The 18,522-nt window shown below is 38.9% G+C and overlaps 1 protein-coding gene across 1 annotated transcript; it reads right to left on the reverse strand.

Annotated features, from left to right (window-relative positions):
* Positions 1-243: 243 nt before the first annotated feature.
* Positions 244-10,784, reverse strand: itk (IL2 inducible T cell kinase). Its single transcript, XM_079838703.1, has 17 exons — positions 10,493-10,784; positions 10,223-10,327; positions 9,966-10,047; positions 9,713-9,835; positions 9,517-9,548; positions 6,085-6,236; positions 5,400-5,465; positions 5,235-5,289; positions 4,633-4,712; positions 4,363-4,508; positions 3,758-3,832; positions 3,394-3,562; positions 3,079-3,295; positions 2,918-2,982; positions 2,721-2,839; positions 2,457-2,614; positions 244-1,354 (listed from the first exon to the last, which is right to left on the reverse strand). Exons 1-17 carry the CDS (start codon positions 10,628-10,630, stop codon positions 1,286-1,288), a joined length of 1,851 nt encoding a protein of 616 aa, XP_079694829.1. The 5' UTR covers positions 10,631-10,784; the 3' UTR covers positions 244-1,285.
* Positions 10,785-18,522: the final 7,738 nt, after the last annotated feature.

The following is an 18,522-nucleotide window of genomic DNA, read 5'->3' on the forward strand; positions in this document are numbered from 1 at the left end:
GTCTTTATATAAGAAACTAGATGCTTTTCAAATTTAAGGATAAGTGTTCCCCGCACAAAGATGATAATTTGGGGTCTGTGGCACCTAAAATATTGAAAACCCAATTGCTCTATGTAAAGTCTACTCACTGGAGCCAGGGAAGAGTGAGTCCCAAGCCCAGGCCTTGTGAATTTTAGAGACAACCCTTTATGATTGCATTTCTGTTTCATTGGGGGAAAAAGAGTTTCACTCTAGAAGCACATTAAATAAATATGCATTTATTTGATGCCTATGGCCCCCAGGCTGCATACACAGTGAACATTGGCATGCTGGAGTGTTTCTATTCAGTGCCGTTGTCACAGTAACCAGTGAAGGCATTTGTGACACTATGGACCAATCAGCAGGAACAGCAGGTCTGCATCATGTGCTCATATATGTATGCCAGTTATAATAAACAGTCTGTAGACTTGAATATTAAAGTAGTTTTAATATAATCAAATTTCATTAACAATTCAGCTCAATTAGAGTATTACAAATTTTTACTTAATTTAGGAAATTGTGAGTTTATTATGCACAAAACCTTATGCAAACTATAAAGAAAGCACCACTGACAGAATCAGTACGAAGATGTAAATTTGACGTTTTGTTGAATATGCAACAGCCATAAACTAATAAGCAACATACAGTCTTTACTGGTGGATGAAAAAAACATGGCTCATGTGTGCCTCCTAAGGGACAGAATTGTGTTTGCAGAAATCATGCATGTAACGTTTATACAGTATAAACTCTTCAGTGACATAATGTGAAATAAATGATGAAAATAAAAACAAATAAATAAAATATACAAATAAATACAATATTTGATTTGTACAATATACAGTATTTTCATTTACAGGGATAATTCACCCCCAAAAAAGTAAAGTGTCATTATTTACTCACCCTCGTGCCATTCCAAACCTGCTGAAAACTAAAGACGAAAATTTGAAGCGCTTGTTTCCATATAACAACTGTTCATAAAACAGTTCAAACAGTTCAAATTTTGGTCTTTTCCTCACACAAAGATATCATTTTGCTTCAGGACTCCCAAAATATAGCTCACAAGTGTCTATGGTCCTTTTATAGTGCTTTTTTTTTCTTATCTGGTCAATATGATTGACCAAAGAATCTTCAAAATGAACCTTTTTTATATCTAAAATAAACTGTATAGGCTACAGGTTTGAAATGATACAAGGGTGATTAAAATCACAAAAATGTTCATATTTGAATGAACTGTCACTTTAATTCAAAGGCAAAGGTGCGATCAGGATCAAGGTTCTTGATCAAGGCAGGCCAGTCCATGCAGGAGCAGAGCAAACGAGGGTCGATCCTCAGGTTTCTGTTAAACAAACATTGTTGTGTTTATGTTGCCGTGACAATAACGACAGTAACGAGACTTGTAGGCAAATAACTGAATAAACAGATCAGACCACAGAAATTGCACCTGCTGCAATTACACGAGCAACAAAAGAAACACAATAAGAAGGTTTACATTAATTGGGTGTATTTAAAACTCTGAAAGAAACAAAATGATAAGCAAAATGGGAACATGACTAACTTCCTCAGAGGGCCCTATTCACGAGAACAGGATTTCTCAGTAAAACAACCTTTATGGGGCATGACGTTATATTGTATTAAAGGTCCTGTTCTTCGTGATCCCATTTTTCAAACTTTAGTTAGTGTGTAATGTTGCTGTTAGAGCATTTATAATACCTGTAAAATTATGAAGCTCAAAGTTCAATGCCAAGTGAGATATTTTATTTAACAGAAGTTCCCTTTCAAAGCCTACAGCGAACGGCTGGTTAGGACTACATCCTGGTACTTCCTGCTTTAATTACGTCAGTAGAGCAGTATGTCGACTAACCTCCGCCCACAAGAACGCTGAAAAAGGGGGCGTGGTCTTGTTGCTCCCGCGTGGAGAATAGGAAGTGTTGCGTTTGTATAGTTTGTTTGTTGCCATGTCGTCGAGACGCTGTTATTTTCATCCCGGAGTCAAGTCACCTTTTTTTGGCTTTACCAGGGACGCTGTACTTAGAGATCATTGAGCGCATGCATCTCCGTAATGGTAAGAGGCGTGACCTTTCCGGTAACGTGCGCTCTGCGTGCGCTAAGCTGCTGTCGAATCACAACACGGGAACCGCTGGCCCAATCAGAACTCGTTACGTGTTTCTGAAGGAGGGACTTCATAGAACAGGGAAATCTTTCAAGCCGTTTTGAGGACAGTGAAAACAGCGGTATACAGATAAGTAAATTGTGTGAAAAATACTGTGTTTTTTTACACGCGAAACATGAACACATGTTATATTGCACACTGTAAACACAATCAAAGCTTCAAAAAAACACGAAAAACGGGACCTTTAATATAGAAATAGTTCAAGGATAGTTTGTTGAGATCATTTGCTATACTGGAAAGCTTCTGATGCTGCTTGTGGTGGACTCACCTCTTTCCAGCTCCACTGCATTAACTCGTACACACTCTGTGGACAGAGGCGGGGTCTCAGGAGCCGTTGTCTTGCATTTAGGGCCTCCACTACCTCTGCATTACTACGGTTATCATAGGGCACACGTCCCTCACTGTACACCTCCCACATGAGCACACCTGCAAAGGGATAGGCAAATGCATATTTAGATAAACTAAATATATGGATAAAGCTGAGTGATTCATTTAAAATCAGCTGATTTTTTAACATTGTCTAGTGACTCACCAAACGACCACACATCTGATTTGCTGCTGTACTTCCCGAATTTGATCACCTCTGGAGAGGACCACCTGACTGGAAATTTGGACCCATAAGAGCTGGTGTATTGGTCATCTAGGACAAACCTGCCAAAACAGATGGGAATGTTCCATTACACTGAGTAGTGCCATGGGTCTCTGAAATAATGAGGCAGTGCTACTCACCTTGTCATTCCAAAATCTGCTATCTTCACCACATTATTTTCGGACACCAAACAGTTTCTTGCAGCCTGTTAAAAAAAAAAGCATGATTTTGGAACAGCTGCACAAAAGTTTGTCTCAATAAAGTAAGAAATTGACTCATTAAAGACCCTGTTTACACCTACCAAGTCTCTGTGGATGAAGTTGGAGCTCTCCAGGTAGGCCATCCCCTCACTTACATCCAAACACATCTCCAACAGGACCTCCTGGGAAAGACTGCCTTTTTTGGCACGTAAGAACTCTGTTAGGCAGCCATTCTCCATGAATTCAAATACCAGATAGATGGGTGAGCGCTCAGTGACCACACCATACAACTGGACCAACTTATCATGGGACAGTTTCCTGTGGAGGCAGACAACGAGGGAGCAATAAATTCATGACATTTTCTCATGGTACTTCGGATACATAGTCATGAAATATACACAGTATGAGTTGCTCACATCATAACTTGTGCTTCCTCTTTAAATTCTTCCTCTGACATGAAACCCTCACGGACAGTTTTAACTGCCACCTGCCGGTCAAGCCAGCTTCCCTTCCAGACCAAACCAAACTGCCCACTGCCCAGTTCCTCACTTAATATCAGTTCATCAGGGTGGATCACCCACTTATCTGTAAAAGAAAGGTTTTACATAAATAAAAATATTATAAATGTTTTTGCTGTCATTTTGATCAATTGAATGTGTTCTTTAAAAATGATACATTTCTTTAAAAAATCTTAGTGATATTTGCTGTACACTGTATTAATATTATGAAACTTTACTGATGAAAGACAAATAACATTTTACTTTACTGCTGGAATTTTACCTGAAGACAACTCCTTCATATTTGAAGAATTTGGAACACTTCTAGACACACAATGCCTCAATCTGGTTATTAAACCTGTCACAAAAACAAGGATAATGAAAAGGGTTGTATGCAGTTCCCCACAGCTGAATTAAAGGGATAGTTCACAGAAAAATGAAAATTCTGTCATAATTTACTCACTCTCAAGTTGTTCCAAACATGCATACGTTTTTTTTTCTTCTGCTGAACACAAAAGAAGATATTTTGAAAAACATTGGGAACCAAACACCCATTGACTTCCATAGTATGGGGAAAAAATACTATCAACCCATCAACTGTTTGGTTAGCAAACATTCTTCAAAATATCTTCTTTTGTGTTCGGCAGAAGAAAGTAATTCAAACAGGTTTGGAGCAACTAGAGCGTGAGTAAATGATGACAGAACTTTCATTTTTAGGTGAACTAACCCTTTAACATTCACATCAAGATCTAAAGCTTTATCAAATCATCATGGTGCAACTTTCAGATTTGAAAAGACAAGAGGCAGCTAAAAGCCTATCATGTAGTGAACATTAGTCAACAGAATGGCTTTTAATATAAGAGCAACTGAAGTTTTTTCTTAACTTACCTGCTGGATTGTGTTGGTGATAGCGGATGAGCTCCGGGATGCTTGAGAACAGGTATTTCTCAGCTAAGAAATACATGACCTTTTCACCTTCTCTCTGTACTTTGATCTGGTAGTGCTTGACTAGGGGATACTTCTCTCCATTAGACCTGCAGATGAGCGACATTCATCAAAAACATTAGAACACCAATTTAAGATTTGTACAAAAAGGTAAGATATCTCTTTGTAAGTGATTGTGGGTAACACTGATTTAATTGCAAAGTAAGTGTTTACCCTGAAACTCTGGAAAATATTGACACGGTGTGTACACCTGCATGTTTAGAGTCACGAACCATGAAACCCCCGTCCTTGTTCTGTAAATGAAACGTATAATGTTAACCATAAATTCATATTCATGTAAATACTATGAATGCCAAAAAGAAAGCATACACAGACATATTATTTTTTGGTCAAACTGGTATAGATAAATGTGTCCATGTTGTACTAATGCTCTGTGGCAGAGTTACTGATAATGATTAAGACATACATGAACTGTTTCAACCTTCACATGTATGTCTGAATCTTCTCTCATATTTAAAACATAACACATAAGACTGTCATGACAGGAAACATGGCACAGCCACATTCTGGTTTACGGTCTGTAGATTTCTGTTTGAACTCTGCACACTTTTGCCTGCACCGTCTGCAGATGTTGCTCTTGCAGGTTTGCAAAGAACCCCAACTTTCTGCAATGCCCAAAAACTGTGAAAATGTACTGAAGTGATGCACAGATTTTGACTAAGTGTTTAACACAGTTAAAGTTTGCTGTTATATGACTTTATGGAAACAATGAACTGATATTATAAACATAATTTGAGTGTTGTTGGCTGCCTTACCTCTCTCATGAGTAACTCCTCCGCCTCTGTCCGAGTTACATCCTTATTGTACCACCTATAAAACCACAAAGCATTACTGTGTGCTTGATCTTTAATTATTAACTTAAGACCTTTTATCAACATTTTTTACATAAAAAGTTGTATTCTGTGACATACAGAACTTACTCAAATCTCTCAATGTTGTTTGACATTTTTTCTGCAATATATATGCACGGCACAGAGCCAACATTTCTGTAAAAGGAGAGGAAAGAGCACAAAATTCTTCACTTGTAAAAGATTTAAAAGCCTGTTACATTAAAAACAGTTTTTTCCCCTCACAATTCTGTTCTTGTTGACTGGATTTTGGGCTTTATTATTAAATTATAACCTTTATATAAAAGGCGGTCTATAAATGACTTGTTGTCATTTTTTGCAATTTATACTTATATGTAACATGCTAAAAGTATGTTTTAGTTAATAAACATAACCTTGGCTTTGACTGAATATTAATCACCATACAGATTTATTTTAATAGGTGATGGCATTTACAGTTTTTGTTAGTATTATCATAAGGTATTACTATAAAAAACGAATTACTCAGAATTCTCCTGCAAGGACTTATGCCATTATTTCATGCTAAATATCAAGGAAGTTAATCCTATCTATCGATCTCATGGTTTTTGTGCCTGATATTCATGACGGCGAGTGTAAAGGGCGTGACATTTTGTTTAATAATCTCATTTGGCAAATGTAAAACAATTATTCATGTATACGTGTACATGTTTATGTAATGTGTCAAACGTCTGAATTCACATTGGAGTTGTGTGCTTATTCTAACACAAGGCTGCAAAAAATTGTTTTAGATATTTACCCATCTTTGTCCCTCACAGTCCACCAGTTTGGTTCAGAACAGTCTACGATAAAATACTCTTCATCTTTATGTAGAGGCAGGTCTGTGTCTTCTACAGGGCTGAAATTCCTCAAAGCCACAACGATCCTGTCCTGTGGATCTGAAGATCGTCGCTAGAGGATCAATACAGACAGCTCAATTTATCTCTTCCAAACACTGTCCTGATGATACTAAGCATTTCAAAAGCAAACATAACAGAACAATTTTAATAATCACAATTTTTAAAGCTAATTGAAAATGTTTTACCTAAAGATAAATAAAACATATTGGCCTGGTTTCACAGACAGGGCTTAGATTAAGCCAGGAGTATCCTTACGAAAAATAAGTACACTTCAAGTTCACTTCATTTTATTTAGTATACTTTAGTAAATTTCAAGTATACTTTATGTAGTAAGTATACTAATATCAATGCAGTAGTACTATACTAGTAAATACATTGTTTCGTTACTACTTGGGACAAAATTACCCCACTTTTTAAGTGTATAAAAGTATACTTTAAGTGTATCAGTAGTACACTTTGAGTACACAACTAGTTTACAACTAAGTTGTACTGCAACTATACTACAAGTTAACTTATATGTATACGGATAGTTTACTACCAAAATATTTTTCAAACTACAAGTTCAAACTACTAGTTTGTTAGCTTTATACTTCAAGTATAAAAAAAGTATACTTGAAGTATACTTTTGATACTAGTATACTTGTAAGTTTTATTTAAGTGAACATAACATCATAATTAGTTATTTAGATATTATTTTGGCACTTTAAGTATACTACTATGTTCCTATTTAGGTCTTCATTTTTTTATACTTGAAATATATCTGTACCTACTCTTTCCATTTTAAAAACATTTTATTCTAGCTTCATCCTTTTTCATCAGCAGTTAATTACGTTTCATAAAAAAAAGAGCTACATTTTAAGACTACATTAAAGACTACATCCGGATGGGATTCAGAACGATGATCAAATCATAGATGGAGTAGATCGAGTCCATCAACTCCCCCAAAGCTTTACAGTCATTAACCCTTCCTGGGTCGTAAGGTTAGGCAGTTTATATTAGGGGTGCACCGATCCGACTTTTTCAGTCCCGATACCGATACCGATGCCTGGGCTTTGTGTATCTGTCGATACCCGATACCGATCCGATATATTGTTGAATTAATAATAAACTGTATATCTTCCACCTTATACCTTCCTTGAAGAGACTAAAGGCACCAGACTTTACTAACTAAACATAACTAAGACAAAATAACAGATGTATGTAAGGTGTTGAATTCTTATTTATTTAAAAAACAATTGTGCATTCAAATCTAAAATAGAATGTAATCTAACTTCTTTAAATAAATAAAATGTAGCAGTGGAAACAAAAAACAGTGTATTGGTCAAACATACAATAGTAATCTGACAGTTACCAAACATTTTTTACACTACAGATAATTGTTTTGGTATATAATCATATCAATATTAAAAAGTAGCATTACAAATTAACAAATAGTCTAATTTTCTACCATATGCAATTTAATAAAAATTTTCAGCTAGCTAATAACAACTTTGTTCTGGTTTCACCTCACTCCAGATTAAATGATTGTAGGCTAGGCCTATTTATTTTACTACACATTGTCAACAGAAATAAGATGAAATACTGTTGATAATTAAAAATAATTCTTACTACCCACTCTTGCTAAAATGGGTAAGCACACTTGTGTTCTCATTTCAGATGCGTTCTGAGTAAATTAATAAACTGAGTTCATGAGTTCAGTGTTGGACAGATCAGTTGTTCTGGCCAGTCGTTAAAATGATTCGGTTCAAAGGAGTCATTAGGTCACGAATCGGACATTAGCAGACGCGTTGTGTGCGAATCCCGTCTGTTAGAACATCGCGAAAGATGTCAACACACAGAAAACACTTCATAACTGGATATAATTTGTCTCCCGTTTATTGAAAGTATGCTTTATGTCAGCTGGTCAGAGAAGAGTCAATGTTTTAGAGCGCAATTCACACCCAGTGATAATTCACGGACAAAATTGTCCGAATGTGTCACGTGCAACATGGTTTCGGTCTTCCGAGCTTTTGATTTGGATTAATATGTGAAATATGAGAGCGAACACTGATTATTTTGAAGACCCAGAGAGCGCGCGCGGGGGAGGAGCTCTCAGATCGGTCTCTCTGTCACTCAGTCACAAGCGCAGCATCTGTTCTACATCACTCGTAAATCACAATAACTCATCAAATTAGGCTTTGGCCGTCAAAAAAATGTCAATGCAGGAAAGACCCTGACTTTGCAGTAATACCCTCGAAACAGCGACGAACTAGTTGGCGTGGCAAGCGTGAAATATCTCCTCCACACAGCCGACTCTCTGGCTCGCTCCCTTCTAGCATGCGACACACGTGAAGCTGACGAATGACGTAGGTTCTGGTGCGATGGAAAAAAACACCTGGATCGGCTTGTGGATCTGTTAATTTTTCCGATCCCCGATCCAGCTATTTTGTCAGTATCGCGGCCGATATCCGATCCTAATATCGGATCGGTGCACCCCTAGTTTATATAATGTTTAATATTTTATGATCACGTTATTTTACATCTGCGTACGCAATCTTCTATCATTTGTTTCTGTTGCTTCTTCACCTGTGCTTTGATCTGGAGATTCTGTACGAGAAGATGTGTCATAACGCCCCCTACCGTATAACAATGAAAATATGGATAGGCCTACTTATAAGTAAAACTATAGACTAAGTATAGGCTAAATATACTTGATACCTTTCTATATACCTTTCTGACCATATAAGTCAAGTATAGGCCTACTTAAGTGCAATTTTAGTCTATATTTCTGAGAAGTACATCAAGTAGGCTATAGCCTATTTCTGAGAAGTACATACAAAGTCAACTGAAAGTATACTTTCTTATTTTTTTTGACTAATACTAATACTAATAGCTCTACTTAAACATGCCTTAAAAAAAGTTGCATCTTGAGAGAAAACAATGGCACTGACAGATTTATCGCACAAACCGATCGTTTCGTGTCTTAAGACATTGTGTCGTCACGAGCCGCATGGATTCATTTGAAGTCTGTGCATGTTTTTTTTTACCCTAATAGATTTAATCACCATTGACAAGCATTATATGAGTGACACACAGCAACAGTTGAAGTTAAAAATCTCCATTTGTGTTCTACTGAAGAAACAAAGACACCTACACCTTGGATGGCCTGGGGGTAAGCAGATAAATGTCAAATTTTCATTTTTGGGTGAACTATCCCTTTAAAACAGCTCAAATATGCATTTCAGTCTGGGTTTAAGCCTTGTCTATGAAACCAGGCAATTAAGTCTAAAATATGCCATAGGCCTACATACGCATGAAAGTCAGAAACAGTGAACAGAGATTGAATGACAAACCGTTGGATCTGGAGTTGGGGGAAGTGGTTTGGCTGTGGGATGAAATGAAACAACTATGAACACAATGAAAAAGGACTCAGATTCACCATATTCCGCATTATAATTACTACATTCGTATATGGTGAAGTGACAATAAAGTGATTTGATTTAAAATGAGCAGCTATTTTATATACTTCAAATGTAAATGAGCTTGCACCTCCATTGGGATAGTATTCACTGCATCCCGTCGCCAGCTTATCTGTCTGATGACAACATCTCCATTTCCCTTCTACCCAGAAGTCAGGATGGTACTTCAGAAACAAGTTGTTATTTTGCGTCGCTTCATAAGTTGAAGAAATAATATAAAATACAAAAGATAAAGTACATTGACACGTGTCATTTAAACAACAATAGTTCGCTCTACATTGAAAACTCTTTTTTGTCAATCACTCTCTGTAACAGCTGCTCACCTTCTTTCAGAGCTTTGACCCATTTTAACCTGCAGTCGTTGTCTGGAGCAAACACATACAGATAGTAGCTGTCATGGGCGATCTGTCAAAAAACAAATAACAAAGCGTTTAAGCATTGTAAACAAACATCAAAGCAAAAAATTCATTTTAGACTTCTATGAAGGACACTTATAGAAAGACTAGGCATAATATTGACAATATTTACAGGCACTGTCTCCGACAAAGACTTTATCAGTAAAAATCCACTTGATTCTCACCTGGAAAGGGTACTTGTAATCACAGGGAATGGGAACATCACTGCGTACAATCTCCACACACTTGATATGAGACAGTTCAATGCAGCCTTTTTGAGTTGGCTTTTTCTAAGGCGATATATAAAATGATGATATGTTACTCTGTAGTCAGTTCATCACAGACATTTTCTTAATTTACTATAAAACAAAATTAAAAAAGATTTTTTTTTTTTTTTTAATTTTGTGCAAATATTGACAGTTAAAATAACGTCTTCAGAAGGTGTGAATACATACCCCAGAACGATGTTCAAAGTATGTCAGATCCTCTGTGTTTAGCACAAAAACCCTCTCTTTGTAATTGCACGGTGAAGTTCTTCTCTTTTGTTGTGATTTCTTGTACAGTGTTTCCTTTAAGATGACCCTCGGGTACATGGTGGAATTTGATATTTAACTACCACATGGAAGGTTGACTCATGGAGAATGATGTGTGCCAATCACTAGTTATATACTTGTCGAGCTCATACTGATGTATAAAGCGTAGGTTTCCGGAGTCGATACTTAGGTAAACCACTTCCTGAGGTAGACTGCTCAAGCAATCACATGCATGCACACACACACACACACACACACACACACACACACACACACACACGCACACACGCACACACGCACACACAGAGAGAGAGTTATCACTCTTTCACAGACACATTATAGGGGACATTGCATTGACTTCTGTTGTTTTTATAGTATTATTTTAATATTTTTTTATCCACTGACGTAGCCTACACCTAATTGTACCCCTATTTTTTTTCCCCTTCAAGACATTATTTAGAATGTTTATTAAGCTATTTTCCTTGTAATACAGTAATACAATGTAGGTGATTTAAAATTTCTTTGAGGGAACATCAAACAAAGCCTGGGCATGAAATGGAGGGATTCACCTGAACACAGTGGAAAGATAAGAAACCTTAAAATGTTCAAAATGAGTGTTAATAATTTAGAGAACAGACATAAAAGACATTTAAACTTGAAACTTGACATTACAGGTATAGCAGCAGTTGAACATTTTCTAACCACAAACATTAATCAGGAAATTGCATCAGTGTGAAAATAACAGTCATATAAAAATAACTTAATTACTGTATGCATCTACAGCTGACTAAAACAAAGTACAAAATGAAATGCGACTATTTGTTTTTAGTTTTTTTTCGTGTGTGGGTTAAAACAGTTATGAAAATATGTGAAGAAAATATAAAAATTCTAACATATTTACTGGTAGCAGCTTTCTTTCTTCTTTTTTAAGTCTTTGATATTGTTTTCCTTTTTCATTGACAAATCATAGATTATTATTTTTTTCTACCTGATGCTGTTTTGAAAAGATTTGCTTAATTCTTTGATTTCCTGGAAAAGATGCAAGTCTGGCTATTTATTTTTTATCAATATAACTTTTTCTCAAAACATTGAAGTTGTTATACGTCATCATATATGTCAATTATTATTATTATTTAATTAAATCTTCTATCCTTGTAATAGAAAATCCCCAAACATTTGAGTGTATACCATTTGATGTATTTATTTTTATTCAGTTATTAAACCTTTTATACAACACAATAATTATAAACAAGAAAATAAACAATAAAGGAGATAATGAAGAATGAACAGAAAATAAAAGAAATACAAAATAAGATAATTTACAAATATCACTTTTAACACCTTCTTTTCAGAGCTTTGACCGGTTTTAAGTGGTATTACAGTAACATCAAAGCCATTGGCACATGTCACTATGTTTAGTGGCGCATCTGATTTTCAAATGTCATACAATACGCCAGTTCATGCCACTAAAACTTGTGTCATGTGCCAGCGGATTGTGGCATGTGTAACTGAAAATTGTATTTTGTGACACCTCCAGTATAGTCAACAAGAGTCGGTATCAATTGTGACACAAAAACTAATTAAAGGTTGTGTGTGTTTTTTTTTAGTAGCCGAGATTATAAGGTAATGCTTGATAAAACTCATTACAGTATTTTTTTTAATTGCTCACACAACTTCTGAAACTGGCTACACGCAAAACGTCACATATCTCTTGCCAAATCAAACACTTCATTCAAAACGGTTTTAATTCTTCCAAAAATAGTGTTTTTGCATAGCAACTCTCCACACAAACATCAAATGATTAGACACATACACACCAAACTACACAGGAATGTGAAAAACTGAAAACCCTACTTATCGTTTGTTTTTTGCTTGCTCAGTGTAGTGGAGTGTACAGAGTGGAGTGTAGAGTTTGTCAAACATGTATATGCACAGCACAAACACACTGTATACAGTATGTATGCACAATTGATGTATTTTAGTTATTGAACTGAACTGAATCAACACTGAAGTGACTTAAGCAGAATAATGACATGTTTTGCTTAGAGCTGCTTTTCAGGAAAATTTGAATTTGTTACTATTGTGAAGCTGCTTTGAAACAATCTGTATTATAAAGCACTAAAAGGTGACGTAGTGCTTATAGGTGCAGGTAGATGTATATTCAGCATATATTTACAAAATAAACAGAAATGCAAGGGTGAAAAATACATTTGTTTTTCAAAAAAATTTGTTTTTATTTCTAAGTGATCAATTTATGTATAAGTGTTTTCACACATGATCGTTGGGTGTGGGTAATTGGGAAATGATTGTGCCATAACATTTTACATTTTACCTTTTACAGCAAACAAGGTCGCTATAAGCATATTGAGGCTATAAAAGACCGTGTTCAGCCATAGGAATTCAGGTTTAAAATCGACTGAAGCGATACCCTGAGAAGCACAAGCACGCGTTACGCAATACACCTCTCTCAGGGAACCGAGGTTATGTGAGTAACCGAGTACGTACGTTCCCTTTCGAGAGGTCTCTCGTATTGCGTATGGGAACCCAATTTAAAACGCTGTGCTTTCTTAACCGACCCAAAATGTAGCCTGAGGGAACCTGAGGCACATAAGATGGGTAACAGTGAGCCCCAGGAGGGCCAACAGAGTGGGCCTCCTAAAAAGGCATAAAGTATCAATATATATATATATATATATATATATATATATATATTAGGGGTGGCACGGTTCACAAAACCCATGGTTCGGTTCGTATCACGGTTTATAGGGTCACGGTTTTCGGTTCTGTACGGTTCTTGTTGTTGTTGTTTTTTAATCGTTAACACTCCAGAAATTTACTTCAGCATATGATATATAGCTTAATCATCCACAATTTAGGATACAGTATTAAAATGTTTTTATATCATGTAGAAGTTTCCTAACTGGCTGTCTACCAAGTCCGACACATTGGCGTAACATTTTTCATTTTAATCATGTCAATTTTGATCAGAACAATGCACTGTGGCTTTAATTCAGCTGACCTGATTAACAAATTTCACCATGAATTGTTCCGTGTGTTTCACAATCACCATTTGACATCCAGCGCTGTGAAAAGGAAAAAAAAAAAATACACGAAAACACAACACTGCCAGAAGTTTTTGCCCAAACTTTAAAGGCATGTTTAAATTATTAAAACTAGAAGCATATCTTAACTTTTAAATGTTACATTTATCATGTGAACTACTTATATACAACATGTTATATGCATGTGTGTATGAGACAGAGGGGAACACGGTTGCATTTGCAGCAGATATATGCTGCCCATCATAAATCAAAGCATGAGACAGACAGGAGTCGGAGGAGAACACCGGAAAATGTGACAGAATGGACAATATTTGTCTGTATTTGCAATACACAAGCCGCGGTTCAGCTGCGCGAGACAAACTCTGCCAGTGTGTGAATGCACAACGGGCGCGCACGGCTCCCGCTCTCCGCACTGCATCTGCCCTAGGGTTGGGAATCGTGAGAAATTTTCCGGTTCCGGTTCCGGTTCCGGTTCCGCCTAACGATTCCGGTTCCGATTCCGGTTCCATTAAAATTATTAAACAAATAGTGGTAAAGGAAAAAGGCACAATACGCAACTCAAACAATCCATTTTGTGTTTATTACTTGCTCTAAAATTTATTTACAGGTTGGCAATGTCAAAAAAGTCCTGTACTGTACATATATTACAGTATTAATTAAGCCATTCTTGCAACACATTTTTTTTCAAATGAACACCTCTGAAATTGTCTTATTACATTTTATCTCTCTGTCTCTGAATAAAACCAAGTTATAAATTATATTTATTAGTTATATTTATTAATTAGTTATATATTAATTTAATAGTAATTCAGTTATTCAGTGAACTTGTAAATAATAAATTGCAATTCAGCATTACAAAGGTAGCCTAATTGTGCCTAAACGCTTACCTAAACCATGGTGACTCAACGGTTGACAAATATATATATATATATATATATATATATATATATATATATATATATATATATATATATATATATATATATATATATATATATATATATAGGCTATATATATAGGCCTTTCACTATAAATCTGGTATAAGCCCTGTGGCACTCTGTGCTGTAGCAAATGTTTTGTCAAATTGCTAGTGCAGCCTCCTTTGCATGTTATTAACTTTTCACGTGTTACATTTTGCTTCATTATCATTCATTCTTTGGAAATGAATCCATACTTGTGACTTTCTCTTCGCTATGCTGGTGGTCAACGAGAAAATATCTGACGCAAAACCGTAAATGTGAAGCGCGAGGGCTTTCAGTGCTGAACTGCGTTGCCCTCCTGGAAGCGGCAGGCAACGTAATTAATATTCATGATGAGGTGAGCCAGGGTTGCCAGGTTTTCACAACAAAACCCGCACAATTGCACAATCGTTTCAACCCGCGGACATGAAACACAGCCCGCGGCAACAGTGGAAAACGGGAAAGCGGGAAAATCACGGAGTTGGCAACACTGGCTGTCACTCGCTATGAAAGGATACGCTTCCAGCGCTTCGCACACACATTGCACCAGAACCGTTTTCGGAACCGAAACTTAGGAATTTCGCGCGGTTCTGGTATTTTTCAAAAATCAGTTTCGGTTCTGCATAAGAACCGGTTCTCGGTTCCCAACCCTAATCTGCCCTGCCTGCTATACGTCGCTGGCGCATCCTCCAACTCCGGGCAGCCGTCCTTATCTCTCCCACTTGCATTTCTTCACGTGACGTGACCTGCAGCACTCCACTTTTACTTTATTTTACTGTATGCCCCCCCCCCCCCCACACACACACACACACCTCTTATTTCACGCGAAAAGGACACCCACTGTCTGAGGTAACATATGGGCACGAGGATACATTGCGCATGCGTCGAAACTGTGCGACGTGAGACCAGAAGAATCGGGTCTTAGTTAATAATGACAGGCAATACCTATTAAATGGAGAGAATACCAGCTTGTAGAGCGGGGACTTCCAGTTTAGAAAATCTGATAAAAGTGGACGGAGAGGCCCAGCCTGCCACCGCACATATATCTTCCATTGGTATGCCACATGACCATGCCCACGACAAGGCCATGCCTCTGGTAGAATGGGCTTTAATGCCTATAGGGTAAATTAGATCTTTAGACTTATAAGCCAGTGAGATAGTGTCTACTATCCAGTGTGAGAGTCTCTGCTTCGTGACAGCATAACCTTTAGTGCGGCCACTGAAGCACACGAAGAGCTGTTCCGACTGTCTGAAAGGGGCGGAACGCTCTAGATACAGTCTCAGTGCTCTAACTGGGCAGAGCAGATTTGCGTCCTTTTCGTCTTGAGACACGGGCGGGGCCAAAAGAGAAATTACCTGTGCCCTAAAGGGAGTGGAAAAGCACTTTAGGAACATAACCATGTCTTGGCTTGAGGACAACCCTGGAGTCTTTAGGCCCAAACTCAAGACTGGAAGCACTCGCGGAGAGTGCGTGTAAATCACCCACTCGCTTGACTGAGGCCAGTGCCAGCAGAAAAGCGGTTTTGAGTGAGAGGTGCTTTATGCTCACAGACTGAAGCGGTTCAAAGGTTGAGCCCTTCATGGCTTATAACACTGTGGCAAGGTCCCATATAGGGATTGAAGGGGAATGAGGTGGGTTCAGTCTCCTGGCCCCTTTAAGAAAGCGTACAATAAGCTCACTTTTCCCCAGTGATTGTCCCACGACCTGAGCGTGATAAGCTGCTATGGCGGCAACGTATACTTTGAGCGTGGAGGGGGAACGACCCGTGTCCATTAGCTCTTGAAGGAAGGCGAGCATTTCTGCCACCTCGCACGAGTGTGCGTCAAGGTTTCGTGCTGTACACCAGTTAGAGAATACCGACCATTTCAGTGCATAGAGCCGCCTGTTTGCGGGGGCTCTAGCTTCAGAAATAGTATTCAGAACTCTTTCAGAGAGGTTCGCGGGTATCTGTTGATGGGCCATACATGGAGGGCCCACAGTTTGGGATGGGGATGCCAGATTTTCCCTCTCGCCTGCGTGAGGAGGTCTTTCCTCAGCGGAATCGGACATGGGGCTTTGTCTGACATGAGAGTCAGTTCGGAGACCCATATTTGGTTTTTCCACAACGGGGCTATTAAAAGCACTGTGGATTCGGTTTCCCTGATCTTTTTGATGGCCTGTGGCAACATCTCGATCGGAGGAAAAGCATAAAGAGGGAGTCTGGGCCAGGCGTGGGCCAGCGCATCCCTGCGTTTGGAGAAAAATATTGGACAGTGAGCATTGTCTTCTGAGGTGAAAAGATCTACTTTCGCTTTGCCGAAGGTGCTCCAAAACAACTGAATTGTCTGCGGGTGAAGGGACCACTCCCCGGGGGGAATGCCGCCTCTGGATAACATATCCGGACCCTGATTCAGGATACATGGCATGTGAGCCGCTCTCAAGGAGCTCAGGTAGTGCTCTGCCCATAAAAGGAGGTGTTTCGCCATGGAATGTAGAGAGCCTGATTTCAGACCGCCCTGGCGATTTATATAGGATACCACTGACATGTTGTCCGGTCGAACCAGGATGTGGTGACCCTTTATGTAAGGAAGAAAAGCTCTCAGCGATAAGGATGACCGCTTTCATCTCTAGACAGTTTATGTGAAGCCTTTTCTCTGAATTTGCCCATTGGCCAGAGACTGGCTTGCCCTCGTGTAGGGCGCCCCAACCTAGCTTGGACGCGTCTGTCGAGACCACTTTCTGTTTCGTAACTGTACCCATAATAACACCTGTCTGATACCTGGTGGTCGCTTTCCAAGGAGCCAGAGCTTTCACGCAGCTGTGGTTCACTTTGATGCGAAACTGGCCTGATCGCCATGCGCGGGCCGGAACGCGGGAATTCAGCCAGCGTTAAAGGGAGCGCATGTGTAATAGACCCAGTTTGTGTATTGTCGATGCCGAGGCCATAAGACCTAGCATCCTCTGAAAACGTTTGAGAGGAACGTATGCGCCAGGTTTGAATGACGCCGCCATGCTCTGAATAGAGAGGGCGCGCTGTGACATAAGCCGCACCCTCATCTGTATTGAGTCTGTGACTGTACCCAGAAAAGATATATTCTGGGTGGGAGACATTGAACTCTTCGCGATATTGATCCTGAGACCCAAACATTCTAGATGGTTGAGGAGCCAGGACTTGTCATAGCCCAATCAGAGGCACAGTTGACAATACACAAGCCAATCGTCGAGGTAGTTGAGTATCCGCATGCCTTTCAGTTTCAGTGGGGCTATGGCTGCGTCCATGCACATCGTAAAAATGCGAGGCACCAGGGATAACCCGAATGGCAGGACTGTGTATTGATAAGCCTGACCCTCGAAGGCGAATCTCAAGAATGCCCTGTGACGGGGTGCTATCTGAATGTGAAAGTAGGCATCTCTTAGGTCGACTGTGAAAAACCAATCCCCCGGGCGAATGTGCACGAGGATTTGTTTCACTGTCAGCATCTTGAACGAGCGCGTCATGAGCACTTTGTTCAGATGTCTGAGATCTAGGATGGGCCTGAGGCCGCCATCCTTTTTCGGGACGAGGAAGTAGCGACTGTAAAAGCCTGACTCGCTTTGTGTCAGGTGCATGGTTTCCACCGCTCCCTTTTCTAATTTTTTTTCTAATACCTCGGCCCGGAGCACGTGACTCACGCTGCTTTTCACTGAGGTTTTGACCACGGCGCGAAAGCGCGGGGGTCTGCGAGCGAACTGTAGCGATCAACCTCGTTTTATTATGTTCAACACCCAATTTGATATACCGGGAATGGCCTGCCAGGCCTGGGCACATGAAGCCAGGGGTTGAATTAGAATCGGGGTCGGACCACTTAATGATAGGGACCCGGTAACCCGGTTGTTTTGTGCTTGTAACACTGTGGGGATAGTGTTTATGCTTGGCGGCGTGCACTGTGTATTGGACGCACGCATTACATT

This window comes from Gobio gobio, assembly GCF_949357685.1.
Source record: "Gobio gobio genome assembly, chromosome: 16".
NCBI classification, from domain to species: Eukaryota; Metazoa; Chordata; class Actinopteri; order Cypriniformes; family Gobionidae; genus Gobio; species Gobio gobio.

Bases quoted from the DNA above. Each gene is read 5' to 3' on its own strand.
- itk (XM_079838703.1), bottom strand. From the start codon at position 10,630: ATGTACCCGAGGGTCATCTTAAAGGAAACACTGTACAAGAAATCACAA. The intron at 9,549-9,712 runs GTGCAAGCTCAT...TTCATCCCACAG, and splicing joins TGAATACTATCCCAATGGAG to CCAAACCACTTCCCCCAACT. The intron at 4,509-4,632 runs GTAAACACTTAC...GCTCATCTGCAG, and splicing joins ATATTTTCCAGAGTTTCAGG to GTCTAATGGAGAGAAGTATC.